Source organism: Barbus barbus, assembly GCF_936440315.1.
Source record: "Barbus barbus genome assembly, chromosome: 11".
Lineage (NCBI taxonomy): Eukaryota > Metazoa > Chordata > Actinopteri > Cypriniformes > Cyprinidae > Barbus > Barbus barbus.
Window position 1 is genome coordinate 17622154 of NC_136739.1, and position 20928 is coordinate 17643081.

General features: G+C 44.1%; 2 protein-coding genes and 1 long non-coding RNA gene across 3 annotated transcripts in view; all 3 read left to right on the forward strand.

Annotated features, from left to right (window-relative positions):
• Positions 1-20928, forward strand: part of LOC306877224 (collagen alpha-3(VI) chain-like) — a 59339-nt gene that overhangs the window by 18507 nt on the left and 19904 nt on the right. Inside the window, exons 7-9 of the mRNA XM_079428857.1 lie at positions 17630-18235; positions 19445-20062; positions 20234-20833. Coding sequence (XP_079284983.1) covers positions 17630-18235; positions 19445-20062; positions 20234-20833 — 1824 coding nt within the window. The remainder of the gene's footprint in view (positions 1-17629; positions 18236-19444; positions 20063-20233; positions 20834-20928) is intronic.
• Positions 2346-6374, forward strand: LOC306877226. The gene is made up of 3 exons (XR_013784880.1): positions 2346-4486; positions 5186-5295; positions 5467-6374. It is a non-coding gene; the product is annotated as an uncharacterized lncRNA (long non-coding RNA).
• LOC306877083 (collagen alpha-3(VI) chain-like) lies at positions 6438-16346 on the forward strand (the record flags this gene model as incomplete). Its single annotated transcript, XM_079428626.1, has 7 exons — positions 6438-6444; positions 8375-8971; positions 9188-9784; positions 9940-10022; positions 10378-10564; positions 11047-11637; positions 16204-16346. The coding sequence occupies 7 exons, from the start codon at positions 6438-6440 to the stop codon at positions 16344-16346; spliced, it is 2205 nt and encodes a 734-aa protein (XP_079284752.1).

Here is a 20928-nt window from a genome sequence, read left to right on the forward strand (position 1 = left end):
ATGTAATATATATTGCCATATATAGGCTGATATTGTAATCCTTGTGTGATATTGTGTCCTTTTTCTTAAGTCTTTCTTCTTAAATATTTTCTCATATCTTCCATGTCTTTAGTTGACATCTTTTGCACATAAAGATGTTCGTTTCATGGGAGTGTTTTTGAACTATTTCACTTGCAGTACCTTTTCTTATTCAACGCTATTCACATCCTGACCCACAAAATAAATTTTGAGGGTTCGATGTCACTGATATTCTTTGATTTACTTGCATTTTGATACAGTTTTTTTGCTCTTGTACACTTTTAAAGCTTTTGCTATTCAATTTATACATTGAATGAGTCAGATGTATTCCAATATCCTTTTCTTTTTCTTTTCTTGGTAACTTGCCTGACACAGGAATTAACAAACGGGACATAGTTTTTCTCCTTGATGGCTCCGATGACTCCAAAAATGGACTTCTTGCCATCCGTGAGTTTATTCGGAGAATGGCAGAGGATCTTGACATTGACCAGGACATTGTTCGAGTTGCTGTAATACAGTACAGCGAAGATGTTTTGACTCATTTCCTACTTAATACTTACAGTAGTAAGAAAGCTGTAATTTATGCCATTAATGGCCTTACAGCAAAAGGTGGAAAATATTTAAATACTGGGGCAGCACTACAGTATGTCAGGGACAATGTTTTCAATGCTGCTTCTGGAAGTAGACATCGGCTAGGAGTACCTCAGCTGTTGATTGTTATGACTGGTGGAGGGTCCGTTGATGATGTGGCAGGTCCAGCTGAAGATCTTAAAAATATTGGAGTTCTGTCCATTGCCATTGGAATAAAGAATGCTATAGAGGCAGAGCTCCAAAGCATAGCATTTTCACCTAGATTTCTTTTTAATCTTCCAGCCTTTGGTGAACTTTTAAATATACAGCCTGATATCCTCTCCTTTATCAAATCCAAAATGGGAATAGAACCCCCTACTATCATTGGTAAGAATAACAACACTTGGCATTTTCCTCAAATTCAAACTTTTTCTTCTGACTTTGGGCATTTGAGAGTTTGGACATGAAACTTCATGAAAAGCTACTTTCTTCACTAAACTGTTTGCTTTAATTATGAGGCCATTGATTGATTCATTCAGCTATCTTAACATATTTTAAAGAATGGCAATTAATGGCCTTGACACCTAAACATTTACCTGTTCTGTTCATCTTTTGCTTTGTCCATCAGAGAACTTCCATGGCTTTCCACTGGTTCTCTTAACCATGGAAGAGTCTTACTACTTGTGGAGATTCCCCTTCAGGTTAAAGCTCTTGTTTGAGCCAATGATTTCTCAATCATTGCTGGTATTTCAACTTCTTGTTCTTCCCTTTTTCTATTCTGGTTGCTTGATTGATCTCACTTATTCAATTGAGCTGGAAAATACACTAGTGATATCCTACAATACATTTTTCATTTTTCTTTGTGTCAGATATTGTCAGCATATTCTCAGAAACACAAATATAGCAAAATGTATATGGATTGTAAATTTGTCTGTAAATTGTTTGTTCAGATTTGAATTTAATTGTTAATACTATGAAAAATCACTACATACAATAATGTGCTTTATGTATTTAGTGTGTTAATGATGTTTTGTCTTACACTTTTATAAGAGTCCGTTTTACTAAAGCCATTTAATTTTCATCCCAGTTGAATTGGATGCAGCTCAAAGAGACATTGTCTTTATTCTGGATGGGTCTGATGACACCAAGAATGCATTTAAACAAATGTGTCAGTTTGTTCAAAGGGTAGTGGACAAACTCAATATTGGGTCAAGCAGAGACAGAGTGTCTGTAGTTCAATACAGCAGAGAGCCACAGGTCCATTTTTACTTCAACACACATGCCACAAAGCAAGACATTCTCAATTCAATTGAGAGTCTTAAACACCAGGGAGGAAGTCCCCTCAACACAGGAAGAGCCCTTGACTATACCAAAAAGAACATATTCATTGCCTCTTCTGGGAGCAGAATCCTAGAGGGGGCTCCTCAGGTGCTTGTGCTTGTGACTGGAGGAAGGTCTCAGGATGATGTTAGCGCTCCAGCTGCTGCTCTGAAAAAGGATCAAATTGTAACATTCAGTATTGGCAATCCAAATGCAGATGTTATTCAACTCCAGGCAATTTCATATACTCCTGGTCATACCCTTACTGTTCCTCAGTTTGAGGACCTTCAAACCATTGAACATAAACTTGTATCATATTTAAAAAGAGTTCCTCGTCAGCCCAGGAGGCTTCCACAAACTACAACAGGTAAGGATGATTTTTTTGGGGGGGGTTGATTTAAAGGTGTTATGGGTGAGTGACATAATTATATACATTTATGCTCATTGCAACAGATGCTGGAAAGAGAGATGTTGTGTTTTTAATCGATGGCACTGATGAAACAAAGGAAAGTTTCTCAGGAATGCAGAACTTTGTTCAGACCCTGGTTCAGAAACTGAATGTGGCACCAAATAAAGATCATATTTCAGTAGTCCAGTACAGTGATGATGCAGCCTTTGATTTTCTTCTGAATACATATTCATCATCAGATGATGTTATAAATAATGTGAAACGTTTAATTCATAAAGGAGGAAGGCTGCGCCACACTGGGGCAGCCCTACAATATGTTAAGGACAATCTGTTTACTGCTGCTGCAGGGAGTAGACTTTTGGAGGGTGTGCCACAGGTTCTAATTCTCTTGAACTCTGGAAGGTCCAACGATGAAATACGTGGTCCAGTCAAAGCTTTGAAAGACATTGGTGTCATTTCGTTTAGTATTGGTACCACAAATGCTGATACGCTTGAGTTACAAACAATATCCCATCAGCCAAACTACTTTTTCATTTCTGATTTTGAGAGCATTCTTGATGTTCAAGAGAGTATTTTAGCATTAATAAATAGGGTATCTTACCAACGGCTACCAACAATGACACCTCAGGTCTCTGGTAAGAGAAAATGTATTAATTTCATAATGTATGTGTGCACAACAGCCACTGGCAGCAGTGTCCTATGTATTATAGCACTTGATAACATAAACAATGCTTTAGATTAGTCTGAACACATGATCTAGAATGTACTGCTAAAGTACTTTGTTATAGTTAATCTATTCATTTAATTTCTTTATTACAGAATTTGTCAAAAGGGATGTTGCATTTCTTATTGATGGATCTGATGATTCTAAAATTAGTTTTGAGGGAATTTGCAATTTTATCCAAAGGGTAGTTGAGAGTCTAAATGTGGAGGAAGATCTTGACAGGGTGGCGGTTGTTCAGTACAGTCAGGATCCCACAGCTAATTTTTATCTCAGCTCATACTCAACCAAAAAAGAAGTACTTAATTCCATACGATCCATGAGGCACAAAAGTGGAAGGCCACTGAATACTGGAGCTGCTCTACTGTTTATTAAAAAAAATATTTTTACACAATCCTCTGGGAGCAGACTTCATGAGGGTGTTCCTCAGATTCTGTACTTATTTAGCGGTGGTATATCTGGTGATGATGTCAGAACCATTTCTCAAAGTTTAAGAGAAAACAACATAAAAGTTGTTACAATTGGCACAAGTAATTCTGATACACTTGAGTTACAGACAATGTCTACAACACCAGCATATGCTTTCTCTGTTCCTGACTTCACCTCCATCAACAGCATTGTCCAAAGAGTTGCCTCTGTTTTTACAAGTAGTGATGAAATTCCTGAGCAATTTCCAACTCCTGGGGGTAAGAACTTTGATAAATGATTTCTTTGTTGAACATGCTGTTATATTAAATGAAGAAGAGACTTGTAGATGCAGACTAATTAGCCACTCTATCTACTGTATTTCTATAGATTTGTTGTTTTAATACTGTTGGCTTTTCTTTATGGAAATATTCTTTGTTTTATTTATTGTAGGCCAGACTCTGGAAGCAGGACAAAATATTGTGTTTCTTATTGATGGATCAGATGATGCTAGTGATAGATTCACAGCTATACGAGAATTTGTGGCCAGTTTGGCAGAGACATTTGAAGTTGGTAAAGAAAAAGATCAAATTGCTGTTGTGCAGTTCAGTAATACTGCAGCAATAAGCTTTAATCTCAGTACATACTCATCCACTTCTGAGGTGGCAGATGCTGTACGCAACCTCAAACCAAAAGGGGGAAGGCCGCCATATATTGGCCAGGCTTTGCAATTTGTTAGAGACAGTATTTTACCCCTAATGTTAAAAGTCAGCAAATAGGCCTTGTTAGCCAAAATCTTGTGTTTGTGGCTGGTGGCAGATCAAGAGATTCTACTCGTGGACCAGCTAATGCACTAAAGAGTATGGGAGTAGCCATTTTTGCCATTGGGTCAAGGTTGACAGATCCTATTGAAATGGAAGCCATTTCTTCAAAGACAGATTATGCCATTGCTGTTTCTGATTTTCATGATTTAAAAAATGTACGCCAAAGCCTCATGACAAAACTTATGAGTGGAAGACAAAAAGGAGACAGAGAAGTTGATGGTAAGAATAAAAATTATACATTGTAATGCTTTAGAAACATTTATAGAACTTCATAGAAGTTTTAAGATTACATGTTGAGACTTTCAGAATAGGCTGATCGTTTCAATTTATTTTACTTTTTTTGGTCCCACTTTATAGTAGGTGGCCTTAACTACTATGTACGTTCATAAAAACTAAGTACCGTGTACTTATTGTGTTCATATTATATTGCAAAACACTTTTGCTGCTATTGAGGTGGGACAGGGGTAAGGTTAGGGACAGGTTTGGTGGTATGGGTAGGTTTAAGGGTGGGGTAAGGTGTAAGAGTTGGGTCAACAGTGTAATTACAGAAATTAATTACAGATGTGATTACATGCAGGTATTTTTAAAAAATATGTGCAATGTAAAAACATGTATGTACACAATAAGTGCATTGTATCAAATTATTAATTTCAATGGAAGTACATAGTAGTTAAGGCCACCTAATATAAAGTGGGACCATTTTTTGTTGTTGTTAATGGAAAGATGAATTAAATATAAAGTTACAGAATATTTTATTGTTGGAAATAAAATTCTGTATTCATTTATTTATTTGTAACATTTCTATGTATTTGTCTCCTCCAATTGTATATTACTAATGAAAGTAAGCATACTAACTAATTCTAGTTAGAAAAATACTTTAAAGGTGCATCTCTAATCCTGTAATTATTGCAATTCTAGGCACAGGATTTAAAAGGGATATTGCTTTTCTTGTGGAGGGTTCAGACAGTACAAGAAGAGGATTTCCAGAAATATGTGATTTTCTGTCCAATATTATCACAAATCTCAATGTGGGTATTAATAATGATAGAATCTCAATAATTCAATACAGCAATGTGGCTGTAGCAAATTTTTATTTTAATTCATTCTTAAGAAAGGAAATTGTATTGAATGCAGTAAAAGTGCTTAGCCATAAAGGTGGAAGGCCGTTAAACACAGGCTCTGCCCTTCTATATGTAAAGGAAAATATCTTTATAAGAGCCTCGGGAAGCAGGCACAAAGAAGACATCCCTCAAATATTAATTCTGCTGACTAGTGAAAAATCAAGGGACAGCATTTCTGAAGCAGCCTCTGCTTTGAAAAAAAGTGGGGTATTAATATATGGAATATGAGGAAAGTACTCAGATTCTTATGAATTACATACAGTTTCTTCTGAGAATAAAGTGCTTTCATTGGCTGACTTCAGTGAATTACCAAAAATCCAGACACAGTTATTAGAAGCAATGAAAGCCATTCCAAGTTACAACAAAAAGGAATTCATAGGTAAGTGTAATAATGCTTCTGCACAGTAGTGAGTAAAATACCTCTTTAATATTCAGAAATGTATTATGATAATTAAACACAGAAAGTGGCAAAGTCACATAGATCAGTCAAGACATTTGTTTACGTTGATGCAAACGTTTGTTTCATTCATCAATCTCAAATCTGGCTTATCATCTGAAACATGTTAGTAACATCATAACATGGCCACTTGCTTTAACATTATCCTAGAAAAATGTGTGCTATTCAAGTGTTTGTGCGGAGTGTGGAAGCTGAATAGTAGTGCACTCACTTCATGACAGTTAACTTGGAGATGCCGGTGCGATCATTTGAATTTAGCTTAATACTAAAATTTAAATTAATACTACATCATTTTTGGTCATACAGATAAGAGTAATACATCTTTCAAATCTGTAAAAGGACCACTTTTCATTTGTGTGCACTCAAAATAACAAAAAAACATTGTGTTTTTGTCAAATAATGTCTACCGCTGTCTAAATGTCTAAAAGTAAATCTCTACCGCTTTCTCATAGATCTAGGTCTCTGAATTTGAGCGCTTCAAAAATATATCTATAGAAAAAGAAATGTCTACTTTTAAATGAACCAATTCAAATAGAAAACAAATATTTTCAGATTATGTAATCTGTATGAAACATGCATGTAAACTCTGGAGATGGCGAGTCAGCGTTGTCGACTTCATTACTGCAGCCAAAAATAAAGAAAACTATCCATCCATCTATCCATCTTCTTCCGCTTATCCGGGGCCAGGTCGCGGGGGCAGCAGTCTAAGCAGAGATGCCCAGACTTCCCTCTCCCTAGACACTTCCTCCAGCTCTTCCGGGGGGACACCGAGGCGTTCCCAGGCCAGCCGGGAGACATAGTCTCTCCAGCGTGTCCTAGGTCTTCCCCGGGGTCTCCTCCCAGTGGGACGCACCCGGAACACCTTCCCGGGAAGGCGTCCAGGAGGCGTCCGGAACAGATGCCCGAGCCACCTCAGCTGACCCCTCTCAATGTGAAGGAGCAGCGGCTCTACTCTGAGCTCCTCCCGAGTGACCGAGCTTCTCACCCTATCTCTAAGGGATCGCCCAGCCACCCTGCGGAGAAAGCTCATTTCAGCCGCCTGTATCCGGGATCTTGTCCCCAAAGCTCATGACCATAGGTGAGAGTAGGAACGTAGATTGACCGGTAAATCGAGAGCTTCGCCTTGCGGCTCAGCTCTTTCTTCACCACGACAGACCGGTACATCGACCGCATTACTGCAGAAGATGCACCGATCCGTCTGTCAATCTCCCGTTCCATCCTTCCCTCACTCGTGAACAAAACCCCAAGATACTTAAACTCCTCCACTTGAGGCAGGAACTCTCCACCAACCTGAAGTGGGAAAACCACCCTTTTCCGACTGAGGACCATGGCCTCGGATTTGGAGGTGCTGATTCTCATCCCAGCCGCTTCACACTCGGCTGCAAACCGTCCCAGTGCCTGCTGAAGGTCCTGGCTTGATGAAGCCAACACGACAATGTTATCTGCAAAAAGCAGAGACGAAATCGTGTGGTCACCAAACCTGACACCCTCCGGCCCCTGGCTGCGCCTAGAAATTCTGTTCATAAAACTTATGAACAGAACCGGCGACAAAGGGCAGCTCTGCCGGAGTCCAACATGCACCGGGAACAAGTCTGACTTACTGCCGGCAATGCGAACCAAGCTCCTGCTTCGGTCATACAGGGACCGGACAGCCCTTAGTAAAGGACCCCTGACCCCATACTCCCGGAGCACCCTCCACAGGCCGCCGCGAGGGACAAAGTCGAATGCCCTCTCCAAATCCACAAAACACATGTGGACTGGTTGGGAAAACTCCCATGAACCCTCCAGCACCCTGTAGAGGGTATAGAGCTGGTCCAGTGTTCCACGGCCCGGACGAAAACCACACTGTTCCTCCTGAATCCGAGGTTCTACTATCGGCCGTATTCTCCTCTCCAGTACCCTGGCATAGACTTTCCCAGGGAGGCTGAGAAGTGTGACCCCCCTGTAGTTGGAACACACCCTCCGGTCCCCCTTCTTACAAAGAGGGACCACCACCCCGGTCTGCCACCCCAGAGGCACTGTCCCTGACCGCCACGCGATGCTGCAGAGGCGTGTCAGCCAAGACAGCCCCACAACATCCAGAGACTTGAGGTACTCAGGGCGGATCTCATCCACCCCCGGTGCCCTGCCACGAGGAGTTTCTTGACTACCTCGGTGACTTCAGCTTGGGTGATGGACGAGTCCACCTCTGAGCCCTCAGCCTCTGCTTCCTCAATGGAAGACGTGACGGCGGGATTGAGGAGATCCTCGAAGTATTCCTTCCACCGTCCAACGATATCCCCAGTCGAGGTCAGCAGCTCCCCACCTCTACTGTAAACAGCGTTGGTAGGGCACTGCTTCCCTCTCCTGAGGCGCCGGACGGTTTGCCAGAATCTCTTCGAGGCCAGCCGATAGTCCTTCTCCATGGCCTCACCGAACTCCTCCCAGGCCCGAGTTTGAAAAGAAAACTACATATTTTATAATTTTTTTCCTATTGATAATAGTATGCACTGTCCTTCCTAATTTCACTCTTCAATATTTGTTTCATAGCTGAGAGTGAAAGACAGAGAAGAGATGTTGTCTTCCTAATGGATGGATCAGATGGAAATAGAAATGGGTTTCCAGCAATGAAAGAGTTTGTTCAAAGAATGGTGGAGATATTAGACGTAGCTGAGAACAGAGATCGCATTTCTGTGGTCCAGTACAGCAGAGACGCAGAGGTCCATTTCTATCTTAACACGTACACGACAAAGGAAGACATTCTTGACGGTGTCAGAGGTCTGAGGCACAAAGAAGGTAGACCCCTCTACACGGGGGCAGGTCTCCAGTACGTCAGAGACGATGTCTTTACCGCCTCCTCCGGCAGCAGGCGGCTGGAGGGTGTGCCGCAGATGGTTTTGCTTAGCGGGGGAAGGTCATCTGACAGTGTTAATGTAGCAGCCTCCTCTTTGAAAGAGCTTGGAGTTTTGACCTTTGGAATAGGATCGAGGGGCTCTGATAGCAGAGAATTGCAGAGAATTTCATACGACCCAAATTATGCTTTGACCGTGTCCGACTTCTGTGAGCTTCCAAAAGTCCAAGAGCAGCTGCTGGCCTCTGTCCAGCCTGTTCCAATTCCCATCACTACAACTTCACCAACTGTAACCGGTATGTGCATGGCAGAACTTTATAGTACGCTGTGTCTCGTCTTTCTACTTAAGGCCCCTCCTTTTTTCTTTTTTTCTCTTTTTTTTATGCGCAGTGGGAATGTTAGCCAGAGCTTAGACTGTAAATGATGTGTTGAACTGATATGACATTCTGAAGGTTAATGAACGTTTTTGACATTACTTGGCGTTAACGGTGCTCCCCCCCCCCCCCTCTTAGCTGTTTACACCACACCCAGAAAGGACTTAGTGTTTCTTCTGGACGGTTCAGATGCCACTAGGAATTCTTTCCCAGCTATGCGTGACTTTGTGCAAAGATTAGTGGAGCAATTCAACATAGATGCAAACAGAGACCGTGTTTCCATGGTGCAGTACAGTAGAGACGCTGAGGTCCATTTCTATCTGAACAGCTACACGACAAAGGAAGACATTCTTGACCGTGTCAGAGGCCTGAGACACAAAGGAGGCAGACTCCTCAACACGGGGGCAGCCCTCCAATACGTCAGAGACAATGTCTTTACTGACTCCTCCGGCAGCAGGCGGCTGCAGGGGGTTCCGCAGATACTGATCCTGCTTAGTGGCGGAAGGTCTTTTGACAGTGTCGATGCAGCAGCCTCCTCTCTGAAAGAGCTTGGCGTTTTGATCTTGGGAATAGGATCAAGGGGCTCGGATAGCGGAGAATTGCAGAGAATTTCATACGACCCCAGTTATGCTCTGTCCGTGTCCGACTTCAGTGAGCTCCCAAATGTCCAGCAGCTGCTGGCCTCTGTCCAGGATGTTGCAATGCCCGTCACTCCAACTTCCCAGACTCTGACCGGTATGTGCATGGCAGAACTTCACGAGAGTTAGCTAACCGGCTGAGCCTTGTTGATTACTCGCAGCTTAGGTAGTCAAAGAGGTCGTGAACTAACGTGACATTCTAAAGATGTTTTGAAATGTCCTGGTGTTAATGACGCTGTTTTCTTTTCCTAGCTGATGATGCCATACCCAGAAAGGACGTAGTGTTCCTGCTGGATGGTTCAGATGGCACTAGAAATACTTTCCCCAGAAAAAAAGTATAGAAATACTTTTTTTTTGCGTGACTTTGTGCAAAGATTAGTGGAGCAATTCAACATAGATGCAAACAGAGACCGTGTTTCCGTGGTGCAGTACAGTAGAGACGCAGAGGTCAATTTCTATCTGAATACCTACACAACAAAGGGGGAGATCTTGAACTCTGTCAGAGGTCTCAGGCATAGAGGAGGGAGACCCCTTAACACTGGGGCAGCTCTCCAGTACTTGAAGGACAATGTCTTCACCACCTCTGCGGGGAGTAGAAAGCAAGCGGGTGTTTCCCCTTAGATTCTCATTCTCCTCAGTGGAGGACGATCAAGTGATAACATAGATACACCTGCCTCTGCCTTGAAACAGGACGGGATTTTGATTTTTGGCATCGGCACCAGAAATTCCAGCAGAGAGGTGCAGAGAATTGTCAATGATCCTACCTATGGACAAACCATCAATGAATTATCTGACCTTCCCAGTGTCCAACAGCAGTTTACCAGCTCCCTCAACAACGTGCTTGGTCAAGTCAAGCCGATGACAACTACTGTGCCGGGTAAGACAGATTCCCCCGCGCCGCTAGAAAACAGCACACTGAGCCCTTCTTTGCAAAGCGTGCAGTAGACCCTGAACAGTTTAAGTTAGCATTGCATGTGAGCAGAGCTGTGGGAAATTAGGCTAAAAAGCCAAGGACTTGAAGTCTAGGCACTGTTAAATTTGAAAGTGTTTGTTCATTCACTCGTTGGTTTGCTTTAGGCAAAGATTTAATTTTTTCTTTTGACCAATATAACCTTTAAATTTAGACCTTATTTCACGGCTTCATATTCATTCAGTTTAGCCAGTTTAACTCTGACTAAAACAAGGTGTTATTATAGCAGACGGGACTAACATTTGGCCTTTGGATTGGTTGTAAAATAACATAAAGGACGGGAGAGTCATTTCCCGTTTGCAGTTGCCAGCTAGAGCACGCATACAGCTACAGGCAATATCAGATGCCGAGTGCTCACGTGACTGTGTGTTTCATTTCATTACCCGTAGCTGAGCGAAAGAGGGATGTAGTGTTCCTGCTTGATGGTTCAGATGGCACTAGGAGCTCTTTCCCTGCAATGCGCGACTTTGTTGAAAAGATGGTGGAGAGACTGAATGTGTCTGAGAACAGAGACCGTGTGTCAGTGGTCCAGTACAGCAGAGATCCAGAGGCCCATTTCTATCTTAACACATACTCAAGAAAGAAGGACATTCTTGACACGGTCAGGGGTCTGAGGCACAAAGGAGGGAGACCTCTCAACACAGGGGCAGCTCTGCAATACGTGAGGGACAATGTATTCACTGCCTCCTCTGGAAGCAGACGTGCAGAAGGTGTGGCCCAGTTACTGATTCTGCTGAGTGGTGGAAAGTCATTTGATAATGTTGACACACCGGCCTCATCCCTGAAGCAGCTGGGAGTGCTTATCTTTGGGATAGGGTCAAGGAGCTCAGACAGCAGGGAGCTCCAGAGGATCTCCCATGAGCCTAGTTATGGACTCTCAGTAAGTGACTTTGCTGATCTTCCCAGTGTCCAACAGCAGCTTTTCACTAACATTAATACAGTACTTGTAGAGCGCACGCCCATCACTACTACAGTAATAGGTAAGAAATTTACAAATCAGTTTTGCTGTAGTTCCTTTTAGGTAAACTTTTTTAATATATATATTGTGCTTTACCATGCTAAAACCACGAATGTTATTTAAAAGTTTGTGGCTTGTTAAGGAGAGATGTACCGTTCTCTTTTGTTCAACCAAATGAGCAAAAATTTCTAGTCTTTCACTAATGGAGGGTCCACCATCGTATCTGTTGACCATTATATCATAGAAACTATGGTATGGAGCATTACACAGCCTCCTTGCAGCACCTTGACAACCACCCTGTTAATGTATGACCTTAGTGAACATATGAAAATGTGCTTCATTTAGAACACTAAATGTCCTGATACCAATGAGTATTGTATAGCAAATTTTACATGCATTTCTTTATTCATACCTTTTCTTCCTTTAATATGCACAGAGGTTTGTAGTTGTCTAAATATTTCCATTATTTTTAGTGCTTTTTGAGAGATCAGATTTTATATTAAATGTGTGTAGACCAGTGTTGCTCAGTCTGTGTTGATTGATTGATTTTTCATTTTCTATTTCTAGAATTTCTGATAGTTTTCTCTAATGTATTTAAGATTCATTAAGCCAAATCAGGAGTGTGGGATGTGAATTTGTTTGAGTTTTTTTCACATTAAAAAATGTGTGTATATATATATATATATATATATATATATATATATATATATATATACATACATATAAATGTGTGTGTGTGTGTGCGTGTGTGTGCGTGCGTGCGTGCGTGTGTGACCCTGGACCACAAAACCATTCATAAGGGTCAATTTTTGATTGAGAAAAATTGAGTTCCTTTCCAGGAACTCGAGCTGCGTCGATGACGCTACGGGAACGCCTTCAGTGTGTCCGCGCTCTGAACCAGAGTGTAATCTGTCCAATGGATGGGCGAGACGTCATGGGCGGGTGACGTCACCGACCGGGAAGCATAAAAGCACATGCGGTGGAGCCGGCGTTTGCTTTTTGTCATTCAGCAACTGCTACTCTGTCTGTGTGTCTGTCGATTTGTGTTGTGAGTCTTATTTAGTGTTGTTTGTCCTGGCACAATCACTTGAATTAGGCTCCAGCAATATGTGCAAGCACTGGGGCGATAGCAGATCGCATTACCGGCTGTGTGTTCCTCACTGCACACGTTATATCACTGCTGGGGATACACACAGTCTGTGTGTGGTCTGCTTGAGAGCAGAGCACGCAGATTCAGCTCTCGAGGGAGCTGACTGCCCGTTTTGTGAGCTTTTTTCATTGCTTATGCTTGCTCTCTGAAGGCTCTCTTTGAAAAAAAGAGAGGAGTGAGTTTTCACTAGCGTTGAATGAAGACGGGCAAGCCCCCCTATCTTCTTCCCTTCCCTAAGACCTGTCTTCCTGTGAGGAGGTGGATGCGTCAGTGAAACAGTGTTTGCACAAGCTAATTATGAATGAGAATAGCGCGCAGTCAGATCTTAAAAACCGAGGTGGGGCCGTGGTGGCAAACGCTCTGGGTCGGGGACCGCTAAGGCTAAGGCGGATCTGCGGTACTTAAGTCAAAGAGGTCCTCGGCCAAGAAACACTGACGAGCGTGGCTCCGGGCTTACGAGGGCAGACCCCTCTGGGGCAGAGCGGGTGTCCGCCTCCCCCCAGTGCCCTCAGGAGACCAGTCTGCTAACCCTGCCAGAGTTCCAGCGTGCAGCTTGCTCCAGTGAGCGATATTCTCAGTTTCTTACGCCCCGAAGTGTAGCGGAGCTAAAAAGCTCGCCACCCCTGCGGGGGTCTCTAGAGCTCCTGGTTCGGCTGTCTCCTGCCGGTCCTCCGCTTCAGGGCACCGAGCTAGCAGCTCTAGGTACACCAGAGGCCAGTCTTGAGAGACTGGTTCCCTTAGTAGACCATCTGGCAGCGTGCAAACTACTGCCAATGTGTCTCTTTGGGTCCTGCCTTGCAGGGTCTGCTTCTATCAGCCTGATCTTCCTAGGAATGATGCGGGTCTGAGGACCGTCGTTCAATAGCAGGCTTCGGCTGAGGCAGTCCTGATGCTATGGCCAGGACTTACGAGGGCAGACCTCTCTGGGGCAGAGCGGGTTGCACCTCTTTATATGGTGTCTGTCTCCCCCCAGTGCCCTCGGGAGATCAGTCTGCCAACCCTGCCTGTGTTCCAGGGCGCAGCTGGCTCCAGCGAGCGATGTTCTCAGCTCTTCTGCCCCAAAGTGTAACGGAGCTGAGAAGCTCGCCACCCCTGCGGGGGTCTCTAGAGCACCTGGTTCGGCCGTCTCCTGCCAGTCCTCCACTTCAGGGCACCGAGCCAGCAGCTCTGGGTACATCAGAGGCCAGTCTCGAGAGACTGGTTCCCTTAGTAGACCATTTAGGCAGCATGGAAACTACTGCCAAATGGATCTCTTTGGGTCCTGCGTACTGTAGAGAAAGGCCTTTGTATTTCAGTTTGGCGCTCTGCCGCTGCCTTTCAACGGTGCATCTGCCCCGAGCAGGCTCTGATCATGGAACAGGAAGTAGACACTCTCTTGAGGAAGGAGGCCATCGAGGTGGTCCCTCCTCACGGAAGAGAGTCCGGGTTCTACAGCCGGTGCTTCATTGTTCCAAAGAAGGATGGTAGATCTGCGTCAGTTAAACTGCTCAGTCTTGTGACTGAAGTTCAGGGTGCTTACACTCATCAGTCTTGTCTCAGGCCAAGTCCGAGGACTGGGTTGTCACGGTAGATCTAAGGACGCATATTTCACGTCTCCATCCTTCCCTCTCACGGGAAGTCCCTGAGGTTGGCTTTTGGGGGCAAAGCTTACCAATATCGGGTTATTCCCGTTGGCCTTGCACTCTCACCCCGCAATTTTACATCAACGATTGGTTGATTCTAGCTCGATCAGAACAGGTGGCGATTCGGCATCAAGATGTCGTTCTCTTGCACATGTAGGGGTTGAGACTGAACGCCAAGAAGTGTGCTTTCTCCAGTATAGAGAACCACTTATCTAGGCGTGGTGTGGGATTCGACCACGATGCAGGCACGTATGTCTCCTGCTCGGACCGAGTCGATCCTCACGTCAGTCGAGAGAGTGAAAGAGGGCCAGTCTGAAACTGCTGGGGCTTGTGGCAGCTGCGTCCAACGTGTTATCTATTGGCCTGCTGTACACGATACCCCTACAGTGGTGGCTCAGAACCAAGGGGTTCTCCCTGAGGGGAAACCCACTTCGCATTCAAAGTCACGCGGCGATGCCTATGTGCCTTAGACATGTGGAGACAACCTTGGTTCTTGTCTCAGGGCACAGTGCTGGAAGCATCTTGTCGCCGCGTATGCTAGCGACGGACGCATCCCTCACCGGTTGGAGGAGCGGTCATGAGTGGCCACCCTGCCCGCGGCCTGTGGAATCTGTCTTGGCATATCTCCTATCTGGCAGTGTTTCGTGTACTCAAGCACTTTCTCCCAGACCTAAGAGATCACCATGTGTTGGTGCGCACCGACAGCACAGTGGTGGTCTCTGACATTAACCAACAGGGAGGTCTGCGTTAGCGCCCCTTATACAACTGGCGCATCAGATCCTCGTGTGGTCCCAGGCTAACTTCGCTCGCTGAGAGCCGTAGCTTATCCCTGGGTATTTCAGGGAGCAGACAGCCTGTTGAGGCGGGGGCCGAGGCCCGGGGAATGGATGCTTCACCCTTGGTGGTGAAGCAGATACGGAAGTTTTTGGCTTTGCGACTCAGGCGCTATGCCCCTCTAGTTCCTCCAGCTCCTCTGAACTGGAGGCTATGGTACAGACCTGGCCGAGGCTTCGTCTGTACGTTTTCCCCAATCGTTCTGCTCCCGGTAGATCTGGCGAGAGTGTGCCAGGACGAGGTCAGTCTACTTTGGTAGCACCGTTCTGGCCGGGCCGAGTATGATTCTCGGACCTGATTTCTCTCCTCGACGGCTCTCCGTGGAGATTCCCGTCAGGAGAGATCTCTTCTCACAGGAGGGGGGCACTATCCTTCTCCCCCGCCCGGAGTTGTGGAAGCTGTGGCTGTGGCCTCTGAGGGGGCGCAGCTCATAGCTTCCGGTCTCTCAACTGAGGTTGCTGAGACCATCTTCCGATCCAGAGCTCCCTCTACGAGGAAACTGTTTGCCCTGAAGTGAAAATGTTTCACTTCTTGGTGCGGAGACCGCCACTTTGACCCAGTTAACTGCCCGATTGGTACAGTGCTGGAGGTCCTGCAGGACCATTTCTCTGCAGGGATAACTCACTCCACCCTGAAGGTTTACGTGTACCACGCCCTTCTCGGTGGCCTTACAGTGGGTTGACACCCCCTGGTTACATGTTTCCTCCACGGCGCGCTGAGGCTGAGGCCTCCTGTACGACGTGTCCCTACGGGGACCTGGCTGTGGTTTTAGAAGCTCTCTGTCCCTTCATTCGAGCCTATTTAAGAGATTTTGATTGCATTCTCACTTTGAGACTTCATTCCTTTTGGCAATATCTTCGCAGGCCCTTCATGGCCCCTTCTTATCTCGTCTTTGCCCCTGGTCTGGCCAAAGCGTTTATCTACCCTCGAGCGGGTTATTTCCTAGATCCCCTCTTCTATACCACGGTCTGTCGTGCTGCAGGCCTTCAGTCCTCCTCCCTTCCCGGGAGCCCGACCAGCGGAAGCTTAATTGCATGTGTCCAGTTCGAGTACTGGACGCATACGTCCACAAAGCTGCCCTGTGGACAAGGACGGACCAACTGCTGTATGCTTCGGTCCTCCTAAGCGGGGTCTGCCTGCTTCTAAGCAGACCCTTAGCAGGTGGATTGTGGATGCTATTTCTCTTGCTCCTATGGGGGTTAAGGCTCACTCCACCCGGGGTATGGCGGCCTCTAAGGCCTTTCTGGTAGGTGTTCCTGTGCAGGACATCTGCAATGCTGCGGGGCGGTCCACGCCCCTTACTTTTGTCCGCTTCTATGGCCTTGATCTGCAGGCCACTCCGGGCTCTTCTTTTCTTTCGCCCTTGTAGTGCTCCTGAGGGATACACACAGGGCAGGGACTTGGAAGTCTGGTGGCGTGGGCATCTCGTTCCCGTAGCGTCATCGACGCAGCTCGAGTTCCTGGAAGGGAACGTCTCAGGTTACGTTCGTAACGCTGCGTCTCGAGGCCATACTTCCTGCATCCCTGCGAGCGATTGCTTCATTCCTAGAAGGAACGCTGGCTCCACCGCATGTGCTTTTATGCTTCCCGGTCGGTGACGTCACCCGCCCATGACGTCTTGCCCATCCATTGGACAGATTACACTCTGGTTCAGAGCGCGGTCACGCTGAAGGCGTTCCCGTAGCGTCATCGACGCAGCGTCTCGTTCCCTTCAGGGAACCAGGGTTACGTACGTAACCTGAGACGATTTATGCACCTTCTGAAAACTGAATAAATAAGCTTGTTAGGATAGGACAATATTTAGCTGAGATACAACTGAATTTCTTGAATCTGAGGGTGCAACAAAAAAAAACTAATATTGAGAAAATCTCCTTTAAAGCTGTCTAAATGAAGTCCTTAGCAGTGCATATTACTAATCGAAAATTAAGTTTTGATGTATTTACAGTAGAAAATGTACAAACTATCTTCATGGAACATGATCTTTACTTAATATCCTAATGATTTATGGCATAAAAGAAAAAAAGAAAAATCGATAATCTTGACCCATGCTATTTATGACTGGTTTTGTGGTCCAGGGTCACATATAAAACATATGCTACTATGGTTGCTCTCCAAGGTTACAATGTATCATGGTTGTTCAAGTTCAATTGAAAATGACACCTTGCACATCTGGCAATTCCAGGTGGAAACAAAATACAGAATGATGATACAAAACTTGCTAATACAATGTCTAACCGTTAGGTAGTGGAATCAAATGAAAATTAGTTATGTTCACCTATCTGAAACAAAGGGTTGTACAGTTCATATAATTATATTCATGTTGTTGTTGGTGGGTGTGTATACAGACTGGCCCTTATCTAGTCAGCAACATTTGATATTAAATCAGATTTTTTTTTTTTTCGTTTTAGCGGAGACCCAAGGACCTAAGAAGGACATCATCTTTGTGATTGATGGCTCTGAAGGTGTTGGCAGAGAGTTCCCAATTATCCAGGAGTTTGTGCGCAGAGTTGTGGAGAACCTCAATGTTGGCGAGAACAAGATCCGAGTAAGCGTGGTGCAGTATGGAGATTCCCCGTATGCAGACATATACCTCAACTCACACAGGACCAAAGAAGGTGTCCTAAATGGCATTAAGGAACTCCGACAACGAGGAGGGAGACAGCGTAACCTTGGTCGGGCCATTGACTTTGTTAGTCGTGAAGTTCTGGCTTCTGGACGTGGTGGAAGGAAACAGGAGGGAGTTCCACAATTTGTTGTTGTGATTTCAGGAGGAAAAGCAACAGACAATATAAGACCAACTGCAACTGCACTGAAAAAGTCAGGAGTCGTCCCCTTTAGCATAGGAACAAGAGACGTGAGCACTCAGGAATTGCAGGTGACATCCTATGTCCCCAGATTTGCCTACACAGTTGATGACTTGCCTGGACTATATACAATTCAGGACACACTCATCACCACCCTGACAGAGCTATCTAGTGAGGACTTGGCCAAATTGCGCCCTGAATACCCTCCAGGTAACTGCAATCATTTCATAATTGGGTTTGAGTTGATGTGGTAATGTTGCTGAAAAGGCCAGCATAGACCAGAATACATTTCCATTCCCAACTTACCTTTTGATATCTGGTCCAGCAGGTGGTTAAACTTAGTTCTTAAACTTAGTTCTGTTTTAAATTTTAAGTTTATGAAATTGGTTATCCAGTATGGTCTATCACTTATTGCTTGTTGACCAAGGAAGTCTTGCTGTTGTTAACCTAGTTAAGAAGCTTGCTAGAAACACTAGCATTCAATGCTGGTAACAGCATCTAAAATGCTAAATTAATATCACCAGCTATGTTGGTCTTTTCAACAGTGATAGCAAAGTGTTCATGACATACATTTTTATTATATTCCTTAAAAGTCTGTTTATAGTCACTCGTTGCACTACAGTCATAATTTAGTAATACATGGCCATTTTCCACCCATTCTCTAACCATATGAATCAAATGCTCAGTTTTGCTGCTGCTTTTTATTTAAGACTTCAATTTTCACTGTTATGATTGGCTAACATTTTTGCATAGGAAAAATGTGTCCTTATTCTTGTTGCTCTCCGAAATTGTATAAAGCCTGCTAATCAGATTAGAAATTATTAGATCAAGAAAGTGCTTTCCACTGTTGCGTGCAATATGCAATGGAATGGCTAAAAAGACAACATTAATTATGGTCAGCTTCTCCATCAGCTTGTGGTTTTAAGGCATTCTTGACACAGCAGCAAAACACAGCACTCATGGTGGGACACACTGAAACAGCCAGACCTGCTGCAATGGTCAAAGGCTCACATCAATTAAAATAGCGCAAACAGTTAAAGTTCTTAACCCAGTACTCATGACAAGATGCACTAAAATAACTGGACAAAGATACCAATCTAACTCATATTTACATTTAAATTTATAAAATAGATAGGATATTAATAGAACAAGTGCTTACATCATCTCATCTAGTGTAAAGCAACTCAGAGCAGCAAAACATATTCAGTTGATAAAGTCCTTTTTTAAAACTAATTGAATATACCTGACATTTGCATAGAACTAACTGAAGAATTGAGAAAATCGGTTCAAAATTTGCACCACAGTTTGTGAATCCTGTGGTCAGACTGTCAGGTACAATTGTGTATTAATTAAGATCTATTTATTATTGTTATATTTATTTTTTATGTCCAATTTTCATCTCTTTATTTCAAAACATAGAGACTGTAATTCCAGTACCAGTACCTCGTGGAGATAAAAGGGACGTTGTTTTCCTTATTGATGGCACAACAAAGATGCGGAGTGAGTTCCCTGCCATAAGAGACATGGTTCAGCGAGTGGTGGAGAAGTTAGATGTGGGTCTAGACAATGTGAGAGTCTCAGTTGTGCAGTACAGTGATGATCCCAAACTGGAGTTTCTTCTCAATGAGCACTCCACCAAGGAGGAAATTCGCCAGGCAATACGAAGAATGAGAAGCAAAGGTGGCAATCAGCTTAACACTGGCCAAGCTCTGGAATATGTTTCAAAGAACATCTATCAAAGATCAGCCGGAAGCCGTGTAGAAGAGGGTGTGCCCCAGTTTCTCATCTTGGTAACCGGAGGAAAGTCAAATGATGATGTGTCTGGCCCTGCTAACCAACTGAAGTCAAGCCGCGTTGCTCCCTTAGCAGTTGGAGCTCATAATGCTGATGAAGAGGAACTCAAATTAATTTCCTTTAGTCCAGAATTAACATACACCATTAGAGACTTCCAGCAACTTCCAAGAGTGGAGCAACAGCTTTTAACCAAAGTCAGTACCATGACCAGAGATGAAATTTCGGCCCCCCCTATGCCTAGAGGTATACCACTTTTTCTGCTTGTGTTAAAACCATTGTTTAAGGTTAATCCACATTAGCAGAGCATTTGATGCTAAATTTAATCATGTCATGTTTACTTTTACACACGCACATAGCTTTAATAGATTATGCAGAAATGTATTAGTAAATGTATTAATTTTTGTTTCTTATCAGTCCCACTCAGTCTTGGAAGAAAGGACATCATCTTCCTCATTGATGGCTCTGATAGTGTTGGACAAAGTGGTGTTGCTCACATTCGTGACTTTATGTTGAAAGTGGTTGATCAGCTTGATGTACGACCTGACCAAGTTCGCGTGGCTCTTGTGCAGTATGGTGAAAGGCCTAAAACTGAATTCTCTTTGAACTCTCATGACAACAAGCAATCTGTAATCTCTGCAATTAAGAGATTGCGCCATATGGGTGGACGTGGTGTTGATCTAGCTGAGGCGATAAAGTATGTCATTCGAAACGAACTCCAGGCATCTGCTGGGGTACGTCTAACACAGGCTTCTCAGCATTTAGTCGTGCTAACTGGTGGAAGATCAACCTCCGATGTATCTACTTATGGCCCACTTCTCAAAGACTCTCGTGTCAATTGTATAGGAATTGGTGCAGAAAATGCAGACCTAAAACAGCTGGCACAGATTACTACCACTGCTGATGATGTCCTGCAGGTAGCTGCTTTCCCAAATCTTCCAAACATACAGAGCAAGTTTATAGCCAGACTTAATGGAACAATTATAGAGGAGACTCCCACTGACAATGAAGATACAGGTAGGTAGAGCTTTAATGTCATTGTTATGGTAGACATACTTTACATGATGTGTTTATAATAATAGGCCATAAATGTTTGTTTGTTCATTTATTTA